Here is a 23,741-nt window from a genome sequence, read left to right on the forward strand (position 1 = left end):
AAGTTCAGTAATCATGATCAAAGAGCTATCAGGATTGAGTCTTTGGACAATCCAGCAAGTATGTGCTCAGGATCAAAATCAGATCTAAGGGTCAGCAATCAAGTACATGATCAGGATCAAAGCTTAATGATTGGAATTAAAGATCAGCCTCAAAGTTCAACAAAGGGCACCAATCAATTTTAAAGATTGTGATCCGGATCAAAGGTCAGCAATCAGGATCAAAGATCAGGATTACGATCACGTGCCAGTAAACAAACAAAAGTGAATGATGAGGATCAAAGGTGAGCCTTTTGGACCTCAGGCTTATCTATATATCTGGTTCAGATCATGATCCCATGGACATGTATTTTGGGATGGGCGTGGTCTACGTGGACTAAGGATCGGGATTAGGTTTTAGATTTCTGAGTGCTCCTCAGATCATCAGTTTTTGTGAAGCTCTGGAGCAGTTACAGAAGTTTTACTGAAGCATTTAGTGAACGACTGTGATTGGTGATTTGAGAGTGACGTAATCCACCTGCAAACACACACATACAGAGAGAGAGAGAGAGAGAGAGAGAGAGAGAGAGAGAGAGAGAGAGAGAGAGAGACTATCTGACTGCCCTCCAGGTCTGCAAACTAAATCCGCTTCATCTTTTTTTGTGTTTCCAGCACTTTTCTCCCAGTTCTTTTTGTTTGTTTGTTTGGTTTCGTACACGTGCTTCTCTCCCGCCGAAGTTAGCGACTCCTTTCGGCTCCTCTTTCTCGTGCTTGCGGAGCGGACAGGTGGCGGAGCGATGATGCGGAGCGGAGCGGCGACTCGACCGCTGCTGCCGGCGCTGCTGCCGGCGCTGCTGCCGCTCCTCGCCGGCTGCTGGAGCTGCTGGAGCCTGGTCTCGGCCCAGGACCTGCCGAACGGCTCCGTTAACGGCTACAGTTTGCACCCGCCGTACTTCAACCTGGCCGAGGGCACAAAGATCAGCGCCACGGCCACCTGCGGGGAGGACGACACCGGCAGGACCGTCCACGACCTGTACTGCAAGCTGGTCGGAGGCCCAGTGTCCGGGGACCCGAGCCAGACCATCCAGGTGAGCCCGGTGTAGGGTTTGCAGCTGACGGCCCGAGGGCCGGAGGCGGCCGGTAGGACCTGCACAGGATGGCGAGTTTGGGTCTTTTACTGCAACATTCCACAAATATAAAGGTTTTCGTTTGTTTTTTTCATATTTCACCTTTTTAAATTTAAATTTATAATCCATTAAAGTTGTATCTGATGCTGTTAAATTACTTATAAGTTAGCATTATATCATTAAGATGTCATTATCGTTATATTATATTAAGCAAATAATGAATGTTTATGGGTGCAATGGAAAGAATATTTCATGAGGTGAAAGATGGAATGTCCCATTCAATGATGCCGGGCCTTATTAAATAAAAGTCAAGATGATGGGTTGCATAAGTAATGCTATGCTTTGGTATAACACCTGTAAATAATAATCAGTTTTCTTCAAACAAGTCAAGGGATGGATGGATACATGAACATTTCCAAGTCACTGAATATGTCTTGGACTTTATTTACATCAATTATGAAGAAATACAAAGTTTCTTTCACCAAAACATCAAATCTAGCCTTTTATCTCAAATATACTTTCTGGCAAATTGTCTTCTGTTTAAGGAAATCCTCCTCTACACCACTTCACCAGGAAGCGCTATTTTATATTTGTAATTAATTTATATCACGTTGTAGAGATTTTCTTTCAGTTTGAGTTCAAGGAAGATAATTTTAGAATTTTTTGTATTTGAAATGGCATGAACAGATTAAAATGTGTGAAATGCCCAGGGGCTGAATACTTTTGGAGGGCAATTGAGAAACACTCAGGGGCAGGTGTATTTTTAAGTGAAATGCTTCGTCCTGGTGTCAATCAGAGCAAAATTAAGAGGTTATTTAAAAAAAGAAAGCTCTTCCAGTCCTTATTAAACTTATTACATTAAACACATATTCTCCTAGATAGTGTTTCTTCAAATCAGAATCAAATTTATTGCCAAGCAAGTTCTCACATATAAGCAACGTGATCTGGTGTCATTGATGCATAAACAACAATAAAAAGAAAAGGAAAAAAAGACTTCTGTAAGAAGTAATTCAATCAATCAATCAATTTTTTTTTTATATAGCGCCAAATCACAACAAACAGTTGCCCCAAGGCGCTTTATATTGTAAGGCAAGGCCATACAATAAAATAATTGGTGCATAAACAACAATTAAAAGGGGAAAATACTTCTGTAAGAAGTAAAAGAGGCAAATAGGCAAAACTATGTTCACTGTCAAATATAACATAGTGGAATGGGGCTGTGCAAAGGCATGCAGATGAACAGCACCTTTCAGTCTATACTTTGTGGGAGGGTAAATGGTAAATAAGTAAACTAACTATCTTTACTCATTAATAAAAGACTCAACTTTGAGATGTGTTGTGTTGTTGAACGTAACCGCTGTGAAACAGTCATTAAATAATGTGTTAACTGTTCACCGGCTTTCGGTCACGGCTGTTACCTCGCTCCACCACAGCTACACAACAGCACTGTGGTAAAGTCCAGAGCTTTTATACAGAACAGAAGAGGAATAAAGTAGCTGTATTTCATTCAGCCCGAGCATCTTCACGTTCCATCTCACATAAGCCAACAGAGGATGAATCAACTACCTGTCTGCTAGTTTCATTCATCTAAAATCACTTGAGAAACGCCTATATATAAGGCAACCCAAATTTAATGAGAAATACAACTTTTAACAACCTGAATGTAATTTTTAGCATAAAATACGGTCATTTACTCACTGATATAACTTTGGGGTCATTCGGACTCTGTGGTTCGGATGATGTGCTCACTGCTCAGGTTCAAATCTGGCTCAGAGATTTTTCTTTTTCTACTAAGGTGAATTAAAACTTTTTGTGGTACACAGCGCCATCTACTGGACAGTTGGGACCTAGCAGTCAATGTGTGTCACAGATTTTAAAATACAGCTGACTCTTTTCAACCAGACGTGGTGCCGTGACACGTCAGTCATCTAAGGTGGCACCTGGGGTGTCCAATCAGATTTCAACATTTGACATTTCCTGTTTCACTGTAGGCTAAAATTTAGCACTTCCTGTTTCAGTATCAACTTGCCACTGAATTCACGCAAGATCCCACGAGATCTCGCCTATTGTCAATCCAGGAAGTGTCGATTCAGGAAGTGCACAACATTTGACATTTCCTGTTTCACTGTGGACTCAAAATTTTGCACTTCCTGTTTGGGACACAGTGTACCATGAGCGAGCTTCGTGCCGCTGCTTTGCTTGTGTAATTTATTTGGAGAAAATCAGGTTTCTGACAAATTCTAAACTTTTAAGTGTGTTTATGATGCTTTAAACTATTTTAAAAGCAGATATTTGCTGTTAGATTTTGGTTGATTTGGACAAAAACGGTCTTTGAAATGTCATGTTTGGTTCTGAGAAATTGATGGTTTCTCTTGATAATAAAGGTTTTGTTGGCCTGCAAACATTACAGTAATTAAAATATTTGTTCATTAATATCCCAGTGGCCTAATCTTAATTTTATTTTTTGTTAGTTGAAATCACTGTTCAGCTGTCAGACTATTTTCTGCTGCTTTGAACTTACTGTAAGTTTTGCAGCAGCCGTTATTGCTCTTTGAAGAATCCTGTAACCTGATTGTAGCTGTTTAATCGTTAAATCTGCGGCGGTGCTGCTCTAACGGTCCTGTTTCCAGGCTGTCAGTGTGTCTGCGGTGCTCAGCACTGACACACGTCTGTTGCAGTTGCACAAAATCAACCCTCAGGTTGCTGAGATATTACAGGAATGCAACCCTCACGTTGCATTCCTGTAATATCTCAGCAACTTGCAGTGGCTGATGTGTATTTTATTGCCTTTGCAGTCATAATATTCCAGCAATATTTTTACATTCTTCTGCTCTCTGAACTTGTTTGTGTGTTTAACCTTTTTTTTTTTTCTTGTCTTTCTAAAATGTGCTGTATTATTAGTCCTCCTCGTCCATGGGAAAGTAAAGCTTGTGCCCCATTTAACAGGACTAAACAACATTTACAGTCCAGCGTCAGTCTACCATGACCTACACAAAGGTATGGTGGCCATCCCAGGGTGGTAGCAACCACCAGGTAGGGGTCACTGAAGTTTTACACAGGGTCAAAATTGAAAATGCTCCAATTTATTTAGAAAAGTACACCACATTATTTTCCAAAAAGGTATAGTTTTGAGTATCTATGACTGAACGTAATTGGGTAAAACAGCAAAAATGCTGACAAAGGTCGATTTCAGTTTTGTACAGGGGTCAAAAGATAAAGCTGTTCCAATTTGGGTAAACTTGATGCAAATTTTGGTTGAGTTAACAGGCTTTTTGTCCGCACCATCTGTCATGCTTAGTAATCAAGTTTGACGTTTACTTTCAGTGCAGTCAAAACTATTCCAGTTATTAATCCTGTTTGCCCAATGATTTTCAATGCTTTTGATTAAAAGCGATGACATCGACGATATCGGTTGAGCCAACTTTTGACCCCTGTACAAACCAAATCGTCCTTTGTCACCATTTTTGCTGTTTTTACTCCATAACTTCACAACATTCAGCCATAAATAGTCCAAACTATACCTTTTTGGAATCTTTGTTATTAGACAAATAATGTGGTATACTTTATAAAACAACTGGAACATTTTTTCAGTTTTGACCCCGTCCTGGCTAGAGCTGCCACCCTGGATGGCCACCGTACATTTTGGTATTTTATTTTATTTTATTTTTTTAAATTTATTTTCACTTATATAGCACCAATTCACAACAAAGTTTCCTCAAGGCGCTTCAGGCAAGTCAGGTCTAACCTTACCAACCCCCAGAGCAAGAACACAGGTGCCATTGGTAAGAAAAACTCTGTCCAATGATTTGAGGAAGAAACCTCAATCAGAACAGACTCAAAGGGGTGACCCTCTGCTTGGGCCATGCTACCAAAACAATTTACAGAAAAATTCACAAAACGAAAATGCAGGAAATGTTGCCGGTGTACAGGAGGGTACAGAAAACAGACACCACACCCATCTCTGGATGGAGCCGCACCTCAAACAGAGAGGAAAAAAAACAGGATCAGGCATCAGAAAGACATCAAATACAGTATAATTTGTCAGCATTAAGCAACAAGAAAACAGAAGAAATATGAAGGTGATTGCTGGCCGCAAGCCCTAAGCTTCACTAAAAGACCCAGACTTTAGATAAAGTTGAGGCCGCGGCCCCGCTCCGTTTACTAATAAAATGAATTTAAGAGGAAACAGCAGAGTAACATACTATGCTAGCCATACGAAAGGGAATCTGATTGTTTTATTGACGCAGGAAGATCATTCCACAGAACAGGGGCACGATAAGAGAAAGATCGGTGACCTGCAGACTTCTTATTCACCTTAGGGACACAAAGTAGTCCTGCACCCTGAGAACGCAGAACCCAGGCCGGTACGTAGGGTTTAATTAGGTCAGCTAGGTAGGGAGGTGCCAGTCCATGGACAATTTTATAGGTTAATAGCAGAACCTTAAAATCTGATCTCACAGGGACAAAATGGGTGTAATGTGGTCAAACTTTCTGCTTCCTGTCAAAAGTCGGGCAGCAGTATTTTGAACCAGTTGGAGAGCCCTAATGCTGGACTGCGGTAAACCAGAAAATAGAACATTGCAGAAGTCCAATCGAGAAGAGACGAATGCATGAATCAGGGTCTCAGCATCAGCCATAGACAGGATGGGATGAATCTTCGCTATATTTCACAGGTGGAAGAAAGCAGTCCTCGTAATGTCTCTAATGTGGAGGTCAAAGGACAATGTAGGATCAAAAATTACCTCAAAGTTCTCACGTTGTCAGTGTGATGACACATGAGCCTAGGCTAAGCATTAACTGATCAAATTGATGCTGATGTCTCACTGGACCAAGAAACATCATTTGAGTCTTATCAGAGTTTAAAAGTAGGAAGTTACTAGACATCCAGCTTTTCACTGATGCAAGGCAATCTTCTAAGGATTTTATGTGGATGAGATTGCCAGGAGTTAACGGCATGTATAACTGACTATCATCAGCATAGCAGTGAAAGGTAATCCCAAAACGCTGCAATATGTGCCAAGGGGTGCTATATAAAGGGAGGAAAAGCAGGGGGCCTAAGACGGACCCCTGTGGAACACCAAATTTCATGTCACTAAGGTTAGCGGTAGTGTTATTGTACAAACGAGAATGATTGGTCAGGTATGACGTCAACCATGCAAGGGCACGCCCAGTAATCCCAAAATGATCGCGTAGAATATGATGATCCACTGTATCATATGCAGCACTAAAATCTAAAAGCACCAGAACCGTAGTGGTGCACGAATCCATTGCAAGCAGAAGATCATTCACCACTTTCGTGAGAGCCGTCTCTGTGGAATGATATTTTCTAAAAGCAGACTGCAGTGGCTCAGAAAGATCATTCTCTGTAAGGTGGTCCACGAGCTGCCATGACACCCACATTTTCCAGAATTTTTATGGTGGATTAATGGTATTTTTCCAGAATTTAATGGTACACTGAGACTGGATTTTAGGTGTTGTTTAGTCCCCTTAAGTGCGACTGATTAGATTGAAATTGTCTCCGGGCTCATGGACTCTCTTGTGTTGGACTCACTTCAGAGCTTTTGGACTTGTGGACAGTGGGTTGACCATTGTGCACGGATCCCATTATTTCCGTCCACAGTTTACTGTGTGGGATTTGCAACACTTAACATCTACCACTTTTATGACTAAAGAATAGAATTCATGTGCTCAAGTTGAGTTCTGCATTGTTTGTCCCTTAGTTTGAATTAGTGGTCCATTCCGGGTTTAACTATTTAACTCCAGTAGGATTATTGCACGGGTTAACCATTAAAGCAGACAACCTCTGGGCAGTAATGATCAGCATTATTGCCTTCTCTGCGTCTCCACTTGTTCCTGACCGTTCCTGGCGGTGGACTGAGCCGTGTCACGGACCAGCTCGGCTTCATCTGCTTGAACGCTGCTGATGATCGAGCATGGAGAGCATGTGAACGATGACGAGAGGTGCTGTTTTATTTTTAAATGTGCCGTGTAGCATTTGAAACACGAGGGAAAACATGTCAGGAGACACAGGAAGCCAGAGTGGAAAAGGACAGACTGGAGACAGAGAAGTCCTGAAGTGGCCCCTGAACAAATAGTTCTGTCCTGAACACATCTATCGAGTCCTGCTTTGGAAAAAAGCAGCTTTCTTTCATCTGTGGATAGCTGTCTGAGATAACATCTGGAGCCGTGTGCGCCTTCTCGTGCTCTGTGGTCTGACATAATAGTGCAGCAGATAACTGAAACAATCCTGCAAATGGTGATAAAAGCAACAAATTTGTCCTTAGAGATTAACTCTTTTAAAAAATCAGATTGTCTATTTGAATTTTCAGTAGGCAGCCAGGTAGGGGTCAGTTTAAGAATTACACAGGGGTCAAAATTAAAAGATTCTCCAATCATATAGAAAATTATATCACATTATTTGTCTGAGCATAAAGATTCCAAAAGGTATATTTTGGACTATGTGTGACTGAATGTTATGGGGTAAAAACAGTAAAAATGGTGACAAAGGTTAATTTCAGTTTGTACAAGGGTCAAAAGTTAAAGTTCCTACAATTTTGGTAAAACATGGTGCAATTATTGGTTGAGCTAATAGGACTAATAAATGGAATAATTCTGACTGTGTTGAACGTTTGACCTCCAAAGTAAAGGGTCAAACAATGTCATTGGACTCTATGACATGTGACATATGTTACCCCGTAACATGATAACGAAGCACGACACATGGTGCAAACTGTTACTTTTTTAAAACCCTATTAACTCAACCAATAATTTGCATCACTTTTTACCAAAATTAGAGCAACTTTAACTTTTGACACCTGCGCAAACTGAAATTGACCTTTGTCACCATTCTTGCTGTTTTTACCCCATAAATCCATAACATTCAGTTACAGATAGTCCAAACTATACCTTTTTGGAATCTTTATGAGACAAATAATGTGGTGTAGTTTTCAATATGATTGGAGCATCTTTTAATTTTGACCCCTGTGTAATTCTTCAATTGACCCTACCTGCCTACAGAAAATTCAATGGCTGATCGTTGTTGTTGTTGTTGGTTTTTTTTTGTTGTTTTCTCGAAGAATAGTGTCTGTGTATTTGTGTCAAATTATCACCATTTGCATGATTCCTCTGTAAATATTTTGTTATCTGCTGCACTCTAATGTCTGGAGCCTTATGTGCCTTCTCATGCTGTGCGGTCTCTGCGGAGCTGTTTATCTTGCTTCTTTGTGGAAGAGAAACAGTTTCAGGAAAGCTGGTCAGTTTTAATCTTCAGTACTGTCTCATTCACTCGTCTCAAGAACCAAAGTGGATCCTGATCTACTTCAGGGTTTTCACACTGAGGATTTTCTGGAAGGTGTTCGCTTCCAGTTTAGCAGAAGTGGTGAAGCTGGTGCATAATTGGTTCAAGAAACCTTCAAAATGAACCAGGGATCATTGGGTCAAGGAGCCATGTGTCCATGCCAAGAGGGTTAGTCGTCCTCCCCCCTCTGCTTCTTTGTGTTGGTGTTAATCCTGTTTGATTTGACAGGAAGATGTGAGTGGAGTTTTTTGGGTTGTTAATTGATTAAAACCAGCAGGAGGAGGTGGACTGTAGAGACATAAGTCTTTTAGGACTCGTATTTACTTTCACTCGTCCTGTTGAGCCTCGTTGTTGGACAGTAAGATCCGAGGTAAACCCACCAAACCATGGTCTGGTTTCTAGTCCATCACAAGGACACAGTGAAAACAGTTTTGGGTCTTATTTTAACCACTCCACTGTGTTTGGCTCTTTTGAAATAAATCATCATCCACAGATGCTGAAGCAGTGCTAACCCAGCTAGCAACAGAATGTCTTACTAACGTTAGCCAAGTAAGCTTCGGGCAATGTTGGAGTGTAGAGCTTTTATCTGGTTACGAGAACATGAGGAAGAAACATACACACATTTGAAGAACATTTTAAAAAATTATTTGGGAACAAACTATCCACTAAAGTTTAACCCAAAAACACTTTTTATAAACGAATGAACCAATGAATGTTTGATTTAAACTTTTTATTATCAAATGTTGCCATATAAAACCTTGACTTACCCATAAAAACCTAACCTACCTGTTAAAAAGTTACCTGTTAAAAATGTAACTAGCCGACATAAACCCTAAGTTACCCTTAAAAAAACTTTACTAGCCTATGAAAACCTTACCTTACCCATTAAAAAAAGAAGAAAACCTACCCTACGTTAGGAAAACTGAATTTACTTGTAAAAACGTAACTAGTGTACAAAAACCTTGACTTATCTGCAAAACACTTAACTAGCCTAGGAAAATCAGAACCTACCTGAAAACTTAACTAGCTAGGAAAACCTTATCTTCCCTGTTAAAAAAAACAAACTACACTCTAAACATTGCAGCTGCATTTAGTTATGTCCAAAACTTGTAATAGTTCTTTATGTTATAGAGAGGTAGCAAGTGGACATAACTAAACGCAGCTTCAATGTTTTAGAGTGTACGAAACCCTCATTAACCATAAAAAAAAAAAACGTAAGACAACCGAATTTACCCTTGAAATCCTAACAAGCTTATGAAAACCTTATCTGAAAAACACAAAGCGCTTAGGAAAACCCAAACTTGCCCATTAAAAAACCCCAAAAAAAACAAAAAAAACTTAACTAGCCTATGAAGACGTTAACTACCTGTGGAAAAAAAAAATAGCCTAAGAAGACCATAACTTATCTGTAAAAACTTAACTAGCCTACACAAACCTTGTTACCCATTAAAGAAAAATGTAACTAGCGTAGGACAACTTGAACTTACCTTTGAAATCTTAAGCCCCTTTAACACCGGGCTAACATAGAGTTGTGTAATGAGTTGTACAGACTGTGCCGAGTTTATGCAGACCTATGTGGGAAGACACTGTGTATGTGAAATGGATGCAAAAATTGTTAAGAGTTTGTTTTAAAGGCCTGACGTGACACTAGCTCATGTGGTTTAGCTAGTACTTGTGATGATTGTAGAGCTTTAAAACTGTTCGGACGACCGGTTTGATTCTCGTAGGTTGTCCAAAGTGGACAAGCAGAAATTTGTAGTTTAAAGTGATTTTCTCTGCGTTATCGAGACAATACTCATCAAAAGAAAATGGTTATATTTCTCATCTCACAAATGTAATTTGTGTTTGTTTGTTTTTTTCCCCGTCATCTTTTGGGACACATTTCTCTTTAACAAGAGTGGACAAAAAAAAAAAAACCCGCAGAGAGACGAACGTCCCGTAGAAGCACTTGAAGTGTCTCCCAGAAGATGCAATTTGGCACAAAGTTTTCATGTTATGCAAGAAAGAACACGATGTGATGGCGGGATGACGCGTCACGCCTCAATACGTCAGACCTCACCGCAGATAGCTTCATTAACAGCTCTACAGCAAACACTGACATCTGCTGGTCAGTTAATGTACAGCACAATTCCAGGTGTTTGTAACAGCAGTACTGCAGCGATTATTGATCAGGACTTGATACATATTGATCAGGAAGGTTTTACACATAAACTTTATTCTTTTAGCTCTAATCTTATTTAATTAAAGCTAATGTATTGATGTAAATGTTGCACATGAATCATTTTATATCCGCCAATGTAGGACAAGTCCGATTTTTTTTTTTTTTTTTTTATTTTCTGTACAAGTGCATTTGTGCAAAGTGATACAGCATACAGCGCCCCCAACAGTTATTTAATGTTAAATATCTCAGATGAGCACTCGATTGATATTTATTTATTTATTCATTCATTCATTCATGTAATAATTTATGCTGAGATTGTTTGAGCATTAGTTCCCGAAATAAATAAACAAACAATAAAGCCATTCATCCTCAGTCTTTTACAGGGTAAAACTAACACATATATGACTTTAATTATAGTTTATTCCCCTTTTCTCTTTAGTGCAGCAGATAACTGAAACCAATCATGGAAATGGTGATATAAAGCATCAAATTCGGCAGAAATACTCCTTAGATGCTCCTCCTTTGAAGAAATGCAGGAATGGATGTATATTTTTTAAAATGGCATAAAATTGACCACAAAAAAAGAAACATTTTGGGTTAATTCTGCCTGCAGTGAAATAGAAGTCAAAGTAAGTATAAGAATCAGTGCTGGGTATTATTTATTATTGCATTTTTCCATCTACTTTTTCTGATTTGAGGATGTAGTTTATTGTGTTGTTTTATTGTAAGTTAGTTATTATTACTTTATTCATTATGCGCACTTATAATTTTGACAACCTCACCAAAATACAAAAACCTGTCGCCCCCCTAATGGGGGCTCAAACCCCAGGTTGGGAACCAGGGAGGTGGAGAACCATCAGCATTGATTCATTTCTGTCACTTTGTTGTTGCTGTGTGTGTGTGTGTTGTGTGTGTGGGTGTGTGTGTGTGTGTGTGTGTGTGTGTGTGTGTGTGTGTGTGTGTGTGTGTGTGGTGTGTGTGTGTGTGTTTAACATAAAGTGTGACATTATTATTATTATTATTGTTGTTGTCAGCAGACGGGACTGAATTCATGAGTCAGTTTTAACCTCTTGGCAGAAAAGCTTGTCGTTGCCATGGTAACCCGAAGTAACGTCGCCTTTCTGTTGTAAAATGAGAAATTTGACCTAAAAACCTTCAGGGAGGAAAACAGATGTTTCTGTTTCCAGACACTTTATGCAGGTGGACTGTTTAAGTTCACCTGCATAAAGTGTCTGGAAACAGAAACAATCTGTTTGTATGTGTTTTGTTTTGGTTTTTTTTTCTACACATTATGTTTGAGATACTGAATTTGATGGAAGTTAATGTTGATGTTTCTTGCACTGGTTTTTAATCCGTGTGAGGCCACGTATTGTGTTCATAAAGATTTGTGTGTGTGTGTGTTGTGTGTGTTGTGTGTGTGTGTGTGTGTGTGTGTGTGTGTGTGTGTGTGTGTGTGTGTGTGTGTGTGTGTGTGTGTAAAGCGCGGACTGAGCGCCCACACCACACACTTTCTTACCCAGCGGTTTTCAACGTTTTCAGTGCTGATGAAAACATGTTACAGCTAACGAATAGCTTATAATGGACAGAGCCAAGCACTCTGTTCAGTCTGTGAACAAATTCGTTTTTTTGTTGTTTGTTTGTTTGTTTGTTTTTTGTCTCTATTGTGGTTGATTTTAGTGACCAATCAGCCAACAATAATCCCTTCGTTGACCTGGACAGGAGCTGCGGTGACATCACAGCGCCTCTCTGAAAAGTTGAGGGGTTTTCACCTTAAAGTGCTCTGAGCTGACGCCCAGACCAGCAGGCCGCTCTGGAAACATCATTCCGGGTTCCACTGGGTTTTGTTTGTTTGTTTGTTTGTTTCTGGAGGTTGGTGTTCTGCGTGCTGCATGTGCTCCGTTCTCATTTAGAGCGCTTCAAAAAGACACTGACACCAGAAAAGAAATACTACATAGACGCAGGGCCTTAGATCTTTTAGACTCTCCTTAATCCATAGATGGATTGGGGCAGAATCTGATGTTTAATGACGCTGTGTCCATAAATAGAGTCAAAACCCGATCAGGGTCAAATCCTGACAACGCTGGAGGGATTATATTTCTCAGCTGGCTTGGGAATGACTCAGGATCCTCCGGGAAGAGGTAGAGGACTTTGGCCCGAGGATAGGGAAGTGCGGGCAGAGCTGCTTGGACTGCGATCACTGCAAGCTGGATAAACCACAAAAATGAATAAATGACTTTTCTTAATGTACTTTTCAAAAACAACCAGCAGGTTTCTATGAGACGTTTGTCCACAATAACAAAAACAGCAATAACGCTGAACACTGTTCAGTAAAAATGAGTAATGCTGCCAGTTTCCATGAAAATCTTTACATGTCTGAGTAACTCTGCCGAGAGACGAGCAGAACGTCCTGTTTCGGGCTGCGCTCATGCTCCGCTGTCTGTCTTCACAGGGTCAGTACTGCGACATCTGTAGCCAGGGCGACGGTGACCGCGGCCATCCAATCACCAATGCCATTGATGGAACGGAGCGCTGGTGGCAGAGCCCACCGCTGTCCCGCAGCACAGAGTATAACGAGGTCAACGTGACGCTGGACCTCGGACAGGTGAAACTCATCAAATACACTCACAAACAAAACCAGCATTTTGGTTTGGGTCCACAATGTTTTGAATCCATCATAAAGTTGAATGTAAGTAACGACTGCGAGCTCATAGGTCAGACATTAATGTAACTACGTAATAGTGTCTGTGGGCATGATGACGGTCAGGGCTATGGCAATATGAGGTTTAACCCCTATGACCTTTACCCAAATATTCACCTTCAACTGACCTTGCCAGGGTGATTCTGGAATTCACCAAAGTCTGTTCCACATTTGGTCCAAATTTCATTAGAAATCAAATTCCTTTACCTTTGCTAAAATTAATTCTTTCAGGGTTATTTCAAGGTCGTCCTCCATTGACACACCAACTTTGGCGCAGATATAGTCTCCTTTAGAACAGAGCATGCCAGGTTCTGGTTCGCACTTCTGAAGAGAATGCACTGGTTACAAATTTTCTGGTGAGAAACAATTCTGTGCGTGTGATGTGCACAATCTGAAAAGCTGAATGTGTTTTTACTGGAATGACAGCTGGGATGATACCTGCTGGAAGGAACAGGAAGTACAACATACGTGTTGCATGCAGCACTGTTAATGGTAAGGTAAAAACTGTTTGCATTTACACTGTGGAGTGATTTGTGCTGTGTTTTTGTCTTTCCAGCCATGTTTTAAGTTTTCATAGTTTGTTTTTCATACAAAAAACAGATCAGACTTGCGCTGAAGTCTCCCATGTGCCTTCTGGCAAACTAGCAGAAATGTCACCTTTTTTTCTTTTTTCTTTTTTTTTTTTTTTTTTTTTTTAGTAAAATCCTTCTCTGTTCAACCATGATTCTACCTGGTGATGCAACACAAAAGTTTCACTTTGCACATTTTCCCTCACGAGTCGTTTTCTTGAACAGTCATTCAGGCCAGGTTACTGTTTATATTTTTGAATGATGGATGGAAATGACATCCAGTGTAAGTGTTGATGTATCCGCCTTCCTCAGGTTTCTCTCTTTCTTTAAAGATATTCCGATGCAAAATGCATCGTGCAGTTTCACGTGTCTAAATAAACCACGGCGCTGCCACCCTGAGCAGGATGATTCTGTTCAAGCAAATGTCAATCAAATCCAAAATGAGATGAAACCTGTTTCACTCTTGGATGTACAGTCACTTTGTGTCAGAATACTTTGAGTTTGGGCAAATTATATCTTATGGATATTTATAGAATATGTATTTGACAAGAATAGGTTTTCAGTGTTATTTGTTTTGTTTGTTTATCTGCTGGATAAAAGTTTGAGATCATGGATGAGTGATCAGAATCAGAGATCAGCAATCATGATCAAAGCTTAACTATCAGGATCAAAGGTCACTTATCTCAAATAAAGTTTAGGAATTAGGATCAAAGATGAGATCAGGATCAAAGATACATGATCAGGATCAAATGTGTTGCTCTTAATTAAAAGTCGTTAATATAAAAAGAGTAAATGGATCAGGATCAAAGGTCAGCAATTAGGATCAATGATGTATGATTAGAATTAAAGATCAGCATCAAAGTTCAGCAGTCCATTTTAAAGTTGGCCAATCAGGTTTAAAGGTCAGGATCAACACAAAGCTGTCAGGATGAAAGTTCACTGATCTGGAAAATGCTCAGGAATTAGGATAAAACAAATTAGTGATCAGGATCAAAGATCAGGATCACGGGCTCAAGCAAACCAACACGATCAATCCTCTGTGTTCAGGATCAAATCAAGTCTTTGGGTCAGCAATCAGGATCAAAGATAAGCTATCAGGATCAAAACTAATATATCAGGATCAAAGTTCTCAGATCTGGAATTAAGCTCAGGAATTATGATCAAAGATGAGTGATCAGGATCAAAGATTAGAATCAGGAACTCAGATCAGCCATCAGGATGAAAGTTCTGTGATCAGAATCAATGCTCAGTGATTTAAATTCAAAATTCAAATTAGGGCTAAAGTTCAGCAATCAGGATCAAAGACACGTTATCCAGACCAAACACATGACTCGTACTTAAAAGTCAATATATGAAAAAAGTAAGTAACCAGGATCAAAGGTTAGCAGTCAGGATAGAATATGAATAATTAGAACTGAAGATCAACTTCAAAGTTCATCAATCATGATCAAAGGACAGCAATCACTATTGAAGATGGTTGATGAGGAACAAAGGTCAGGATAATCAAAGATTAGCTATCAGGGTTGAGTGCTTGGACAATCCAGCAAGATAAAACCTCTGTGCTCAGGATCAAAATAAGATCTAAGGGTCATCAATCAAGATCAAATAACTGATCAGGACCAAATGTGTTGCTCTTAAATCCAAGCTGCTAATAAGAAAAAAAAATATTATAAGGACAGGATCAAAGCTTAATGATTGGAATTATAGATCAGCCTCAAAGTTCAGCAGTTCATTTTAAAGTTGGCTGATCAGGTTCAAAGGTCAGGATCAACACGAATCTGTCAGGATGAAAGTTCACTGATCTGGAAAATGCTCAGGAATTAGGATAAAACAAATTAGTGATCATGATCAAGATCAGGATCAGGGGCTCAGGCAAGCCAGCACGATCAAACCTCTGTGTTCAGGATCAAAATCAGGTTTTATGGTAAGCAAACAGGATCAAAGCTAAGCTATCAGGATCAAAACTAATATATCAGAATCAAAGTTCATAGATCTGGAATAAAGCTCAGGAATTTGAATCAAAGATTAGAATCAGGACTTCAGATCAGCCAGCAGGATGAAAGTTCTGTGATTTGAATCAATACTCAGCGATCTAAATTCAAAATTCAAATTAGGAATAAAGGTCAGCAATCAGGATCATCAAAGATATGTTATCCAGACCAAACACGTGTCTCGTACTTAAAAGTCAGTAATATGAAAAAGTAAATAACCAGGATCAAAGGTTAGCAGTCAGGATAGAATATGAATAATTAGAATTTAAGATAAGCTTCAAAGTTCATCAATCATGATCAAAGGACAGCAATCGGTATTCAAGATGGTTGATAAGCAACAAAGGTTAGGATCAAAGTTCAGTAATCATGATCAAAGAGCTATCAGGATTGAGTCTTTGGACAATCCAGCAAGTATGTGCTCAGGATCAAAATCAGATCTAAGGGTCAGCAATCAAGTACATGATCAGGATCAAAGCTTAATGATTGGAATTAAAGATCAGCCTCAAAGTTCAACAAAGGGCACCAATCAATTTTAAAGATTGTGATCCGGATCAAAGGTCAGCAATCAGGATCAAAGATCAGGATTACGATCACGTGCCAGTAAACAAACAAAAGTGAATGATGAGGATCAAAGGTGAGCCTTTTGGACCTCAGGTTTATCTATATATCTGGTTCAGATCATGATCCCATGGACATGTATTTTGGGATGGGCGTGGTCTACGTGGACTAAGGATCGGGATTAGGTTTTAGATTCTGAGTGCTCCTCAGATCATCAGTTTTTGTGAAGCTCTGGAGCAGTTACAGAAGTTTTACTGAAGCATTTAGTGAACGACTGTGATTGGTGATTTGAGAGTGACGTAATCCACCTGCAAACACACACATAGAGAGAGAGAGAGAGAGAGAGAGAGAGAGAGAGAGAGAGAGAGAGAGAGAGAGAGAGAGAGAGACTATCTGACTGCCCTCCAGGTCTGCAAACTAAATCCGCTTCATCTTTTTTTGTGTTTCAGCACTTTTCTCCAGTTCTTTTTGTTGTTTGTTTGGTTTCGTACACGTGCTTCTCTCCCGCCGAAGTTAGCGACTCCTTTCGGCTCCTCTTTCTCGTGCTTGCGGAGCGGACAGGTGGCGGAGCGATGATGCGGAGCGGAGCGGCGACTCGACCGCTGCTGCCGGCGCTGCTGCCCGGCGCTGCTGCCGCTCCTCGCCGGCTGCTGGAGCTGCTGGAGCCTGGTCTCGGCCCAGGACCTGCCGAAACGGCTCCGTTAACGGCTACAGTTTGCACCCGCCGTACTTCAACTGGCCGAGGGCACAAAGATCAGCGCCACGACCACCTGCGGGGAGGACGACACGGCAGGACCGTCCACGACCTGTACTGCAAGCTGGGTCGGAGGCCCAGTGTCCGGGGACCCGAGCCAGACCATCCAGGTGAGCCCGGTGTAGGGTTTGCAGCTGACGGCCGAGGGCCGGAGGCGGCCGGTAGGACCTGCACAGGATGGCGAGTTTGGTTCTTTTACTGCCACATCCACAAATATAAAGGTTTCGTTGTTTTTTTATATTTCACCTTTTTAAATTTAAATTTATAATCCATTAAAGTGTATCTGATGCGTTAAATTACTATAAGTTAGCATTATATCATTAAGATGTCATTTATCGTTATATTATATTAAGCACATAATGAATGTTTATGGGTGCAATGGAAAGAATATTTCATGAGGTGAAAGATGGAATGTCCCATTCAATGATGCCGGGCCTTATTAAATAAAGTCAGATGATGGGTTGCATAAGTAATGCTATGCTTTGGTATAACACTGTAAATAATACTCAGTTTTCTTCAAACAAGTCAAGGGATGGATGGATACAGAACATTTCCAAGTCACTGAATATGTCTTGGACTTTATTTACATCAATTATGAAGAAATACAAAGTTTCTTTCACCAAAACATCAAATCCTAGCCTTTTATCTCAAATATACTTTCTGGCAAATTGTCTTCTGTTTAAGGAAATCCTCCTCTACACCACTTCACCAGGAAGCGCTATTTTATTTGTATTAATTTATATCACGTTGTAGAGATTTTCTTTTCAGTTTGAGTTCAAGGAAGATAATTTTAGAATTTTTTGTATTTGAAATGGCATGAACAGATTAAAATGTGTGAAATGCCCAGGGGCTGAATACTTTTGGAGGGCAAATTGAGAACACTCAGGGGCAGGTGTATTTTTAAGTGAAATGCTTTCGTCCTGGTGTCAATCAGAGCAAATTAAGAGGTTATTTAAAAAAGAAAGCTCTTCCAGTCCTTATTAAACTTATTACATTAAACACATATTCTCCTAGATAGTGTTTCTTCAAATCAGAATCAAATTTATTGCCAAGCAAGTTCTCAACATATAAGCAACGTGATCTGGTGTCATTGATGCATAAACAACAATAAAAAGAAAGGAAAAAAAGACTTCTGTAAGAAGTAATTCAATCCATCAATCAATTTTTTTTTTATATAGCGCCAAATCACAACAAACAGTTGCCCCAAGGCGCTTTATATTGTAAGGCAGGCCATACAATAAAATAATTGGTGCATAAACAACAATTAAAAAGGGGAAAATACTTCTGTAAGAAGTAAAAGAGGCAAATAGGCAAAACTATGTTCACTGTCAAATATAACATAGTGGAATGGGGCTGTGCAAAGGCATGCAGATGAACAGCACCTTTCAGTCTATACTTTGTGGGAGGGTAAATGGTAAATAAGTAAACTAACTATCTTTACTCATTAATAAAAGACTCAACTTTGAGATGTGTTGTGTTGTTGAACGAACCGCTGTGAAACAGTCATTAAATAATGTGTTAACTGTTCACCGGCTTTCGGTCACGGCTGTTACCCTCGCTCCACCACAGCTACACAACAGCACTGTGGTAAAGTCCAGAGCTTTTATACAGAACAGAAGAGGAATAAAGTAGCTGTATTTCATTCAGCCTCGAGCATCTTCACGTTCCATCTCACATAAGCCAACAGAGGATGAATCAACTACCTGTCTGCTAGTTTCATTCATCTAAAATCACTTGAGAAACGCCTATATATAAGGCAAACCCAAATTTAATGAGAAATACAACTTTTAACAACCTGAATGTAATTTTTAGCATAAAATACGGTCATTTACTCACTGATATAACTTTGGGGTCATTCGGACTCTGTGGTTCGGATGATGTGCTCACTGCTCAGGTTCAAATCTGGCTCAGAGATTTTTCTTTTTCTACTAAGGTGAATTAAAACTTTTTGTGGTACACAGCGCCATCTACTGGACAGTTGGGACCTAGCAGTCAATGTGTGTCACAGATTTTAAAATACAGCTGACTCTTTTCAACCAGACGTGGTGCCGTGACACGTCAGTCATCTAAGGTGGCACCTGGGGTGTCCAATCAGATTTCAACATTTGACATTTCCTGTTTCACTGTAGGCTAAAAATTTAGCACTTCCTGTTTCAGTATCAACTTGCCACTGAATTCACGCAAGATCCCACGAGATCTCGCCTATTGTCAATCCAGGAAGTGTCGATTCAGGAAGTGCACAACATTTGACATTTCCTGTTTCACTGTGGACTCAAAATTTTGCACTTCCTGTTTGGGACACAGTGTACCATGAGCGAGCTTCGTGCCGCTGCTTTGCTTGTGTAATTTATTTGGAGAAAATCAGGTTTCTGACAAATTCTAAACTTTTAAGTGTGTTTATGATGCTTTAAACTATTTTAAAAGCAGATATTTGCTGTTAGATTTGGTTGATTTGGACAAAAACGGTCTTTGAAATGTCATGTTTGGTTCTGAGAAATTGATGGTTTCTCTTGATAATAAAGGTTTTGTTGGCCTGCAAACATTACAGTAATTAAAATATTTGTTCATTAATATCCCAGTGGCCTAATCTTAATTTTATTTTTTGTTAGTTGAAATCACTGTTCAGCTGTCAGACTATTTTCTGCTGCTTTGAACTTACTGTAAGTTTTGCAGCAGCCGTTATTGCTCTTTGAAGAATCCTGTAACCTGATTGTAGCTGTTTAATCGTTAATCTGCGGCGGTGCTGCTCTAACGGTCCTGTTTCCAGGCTGTCAGTGTGTCTGCGGTGCTCAGCACTGACACACGTCTGTTGCAGTTGCACAAAATCAACCCTCAGGTTGCTGAGATATTACAGGAATGCAACCCTCACGTTGCATTCCTGTAATATCTCAGCAACTTGCAGTGGCTGATGTTGTATTTTATTGCCTTTGCAGTCATAATATTCCAGCAATATTTTTACATTCTTCTGCTCTCTGAACTTGTTTGTGTGTTTAACCTTTTTTTTTTTTCTTGTCTTTCTAAAATGTGCTGTATTATTAGTCCTCCTCGTCCATGGGAAAGTAAAGCTTGTGCCCCATTTAACAGGACTAAACAACATTTACAGTCCAGCGTCAGTCTACCATGACCTACACAAAGGTATGGTGGCCATCCCAGGGTGGTAGCAACCACCAGGTAGGGGTCACTGAAGTTTTACACAGGGTCAAAATTGAAAATGCTCCAATTATTTAGAAAAGTACACCACATTATTTTCCAAAAAGGTATAGTTTTGAGTATCTATGACTGAACGTAATTGGGTAAAAACAGCAAAAATGCTGACAAAGGTCGATTTCAGTTTGTACAGGGGTCAAAAGATAAAGCTGTTCCAATTTGGGTAAAACTTGATGCAAATTTTTGGTTGAGTTAACAGGCTTTTTGTCCGCACCATCTGTCATGCTTAGTAATCAAGTTTGACGTTTACTTTCAGTGCAGTCAAAACTATTCCAGTTATTAATCCTGTTTGCCCAATGATTTTCAATGCTTTTGATTAAAAGCGATGACATCGACGATATCGGTTGAGCCAACTTTTGACCCCTGTACAAACCAAAATCGTCCTTTGTCACCATTTTTGCTGTTTTTACTCCATAACTTCACAACATTCAGCCATAAATAGTCCAAACTATACCTTTTTGGAATCTTTGTTATTAGACAAATAATGTGGTATACTTTATAAAACAACTGGAACATTTTTCAGTTTTGACCCCGTCCTGGCTAGAGCTGCCACCCTGGATGGCCACCGTACATTTTGGTATTTTATTTTATTTTATTTTTTTAAATTTATTTTCACTTATATAGCACCAATTCACAACAAAGTTTCCTCAAGGCGCTTCAGGCAAGTCAGGTCTAACCTTACCAACCCCCAGAGCAAGAACACAGGTGCCATTGGTAAGAAAAACTCTGTCCAATGATTTGAGGAAGAAACCTCAATCAGAACAGACTCAAAGGGGTGACCCTCTGCTTGGGCCATGCTACCAAAACAATTTACAGAAAAATTCACAAAACGAAAATGCAGGAAATGTTGCCGGTGGACAGGAGGGTACAGAAAACAGACACCACACCCATCTCTGGATGGAGCCGCACCTCAAACAGAGAGGAAAAAAACAGGATCAGGCATCAGAAAGACATCAAATACAGTATAATTTGTCAGCATTAAGCAACAAGAAAAACAGAAGAAATATGAAGGTGATTGCTGGCCGCAAGCCCTAAGCTTCACTAAAAGACCCAGACTTTAGATAAAGTTGAGGCCGCGGCCCGCTCCGTTTACTAATAAAATGAATTTAAGAGGAAACAGCAGAGTAACATACTATGCTAGCCATACGAAAGGGAATCTGATTGTTTTATTGACGCAGGAAGATCATTCCACAGAACAGGGGCACGATAAGAGAAAGATCGGTGACCTGCAGACTTCTTATTCACCTTAGGGACACAAAGTAGTCCTGCACCCTGAGAACGCAGAACCCAGGCCGGTACGTAGGGTTTAATTAGGTCAGCTAGGTAGGGAGGTGCCAGTCCATGGACAATTTTATAGGTTAATAGCAGAACCTTAAAATCTGATCTCACAGGGACAAAATGGGTGTAATGTGGTCAAACTTTCTGCTTCCTGTCAAAAGTCGGGCAGCAGTATTTTGAACCAGTTGGAGAGCCCTAATGCTGGACTGCGGTAAACCAGAAAATAGAACATTGCAGAAGTCCAATCGAGAAGAGACGAATGCATGAATCAGGGTCTCAGCATCAGCCATAGACAGGATGGGATGAATCTTCGCTATATTTCACAGGTGGAAGAAAGCAGTCCTCGTAATGTCTCTAATGTGGAGGTCAAAGGACAATGTAGGATCAAAAATTACCTCAAAGTTCCTCACGTTGTCAGTGTGATGACACATGAGCCTAGGCTAAGCATTAACTGATCAAATTGATGCTGATGTCTCACTGGACCAAGAAACATCATTTGAGTCTTATCAGAGTTTAAAAGTAGGAAGTTACTAGACATCCAGCTTTTCACTGATGCAAGGCAATCTTCTAAGGATTTTATGTGGATGAGATTGCCAGGAGTTAACGGCATGTATAACTGACTATCATCAGCATAGCAGTGAAAGGTAATCCCAAAACGCTGCAATATGTGCCCAAGGGGTGCTATATAAAGGGAGAAAAGCAGGGGGCCTAAGACGGACCCCTGTGGAACACCAAATTTCATGTCACTAAGGTTAGCGGTAGTGTTATTGTACAAAACGAGAATGATTGGTCAGGTATGACGTCAACCATGCAAGGGCACGCCCAGTAATCCCAAAATGATCGCGTAGAATATGATGATCCACTGTATCATATGCAGCACTAAAATCTAAAAGCACCAGAACCGTAGTGGTGCACGAATCCATTGCAAGCAGAAGATCATTCACCACTTTCGTGAGAGCCGTCTCTGTGGAATGATATTTTCTAAAAGCAGACTGCAGTGGCTCAGAAAGATCATTCTCTGTAAGGTGGTCCACGAGCTGCCATGACACCACATTTTCCAGAATTTTATGGTGGATTAATGGTATTTTCCAGAATTTAATGGTACACTGAGACTGGATTTTAGGTGTTGTTTAGTCCCCTTAAGTGCGACTGATTAGATTGAAATTGTCTCCGGGCTCATGGACTCTCTTGTGTTGGACTCACTTCAGAGCTTTTGGACTTGTGGACAGTGGGTTGACCATTGTGCACGGATCCCATTATTTCCGTCCACAGTTTACTGTGTGGGATTTGCAACACTTAACATCTACCACTTTTATGACTAAAGAATAGAATTCATGTGCTCAAGTTGAGTTCTGCATTGTTTGTCCCTTAGTTTGAATTAGTGGTCCATTCCGGGTTTAACTATTTAACTCCAGTAGGATTATTGCACGGGTTAACCATTAAAGCAGACAACCCTCTGGGCAGTAATGATCAGCATTATTGCCTTCTCTGCGTCTCCCACTTGTTCCTGACGTTCCTGGCGGTGACTGAGCCGTGTCCACGGACCAGATCGGCTTCATCTGCTTGAACGCTGCTGATGATCGAGCATGGAGAGCATGTGAAACGATGACGAGAGGTGCTGTTTTATTTTTAAAATGTGCAGTGTAGCATTTGAAACACGAGGGAAAAACATGTCAGGAGACACAGGAAGCCAGAGTGGAAAAGGACAGACTGGAGACAGAGAAGTCCTGAAGTGGCCACTGAACAAATAGTTCTGTCCTGAACACATCTATCGAGTCCTGCTTTGGAAAAAAGCAGCTTTCTTTCATCTGTGGATAGCTGTCTGAGATAACATCTGGAGCCGTGTGCGCCTTCTCGTGCTCTGTGGTCTGACATAATAGTGCAGCAGATAACTGAAACAATCCTGCAAATGGTGATAAAAGCAACAAATTTGTCCTTAGAGATTAACTCTTTTAAAAAATCAGATTGTCTATTTGAATTTTCAGTAGGCAGCCAGGTAGGGGTCAGTTTAAGAATTACACAGGGGTCAAAATTAAAAGATTCTCCAATCATATAGAAAATTATATCACATTATTTGTCTGAGCATAAAGATTCCAAAAAGGTATATTTTGGACTATGTGTGACT

The 23,741-nt window shown here is 40.2% G+C and overlaps 1 protein-coding gene across 1 annotated transcript in view; it reads left to right on the forward strand.

Annotated features, from left to right (window-relative positions):
* Positions 1 to 564: 564 nt before the first annotated feature.
* lama5 (laminin, alpha 5) overlaps positions 565 to 23,741 on the forward strand; it is a 274,408-nt gene continuing 251,231 nt past the window's right edge. Inside the window, exons 1-2 of the mRNA XM_034171776.1 lie at positions 565 to 1,064; positions 13,011 to 13,163. Of these exons, the coding sequence (XP_034027667.1) occupies positions 774 to 1,064; positions 13,011 to 13,163 (444 nt within the window). The 5' untranslated portion in view covers positions 565 to 773. The remainder of the gene's footprint in view (positions 1,065 to 13,010; positions 13,164 to 23,741) is intronic.

Source organism: Thalassophryne amazonica, chromosome 6 (assembly GCF_902500255.1).
Source record: "Thalassophryne amazonica chromosome 6, fThaAma1.1, whole genome shotgun sequence".
NCBI lineage: Eukaryota > Metazoa > Chordata > Actinopteri > Batrachoidiformes > Batrachoididae > Thalassophryne > Thalassophryne amazonica.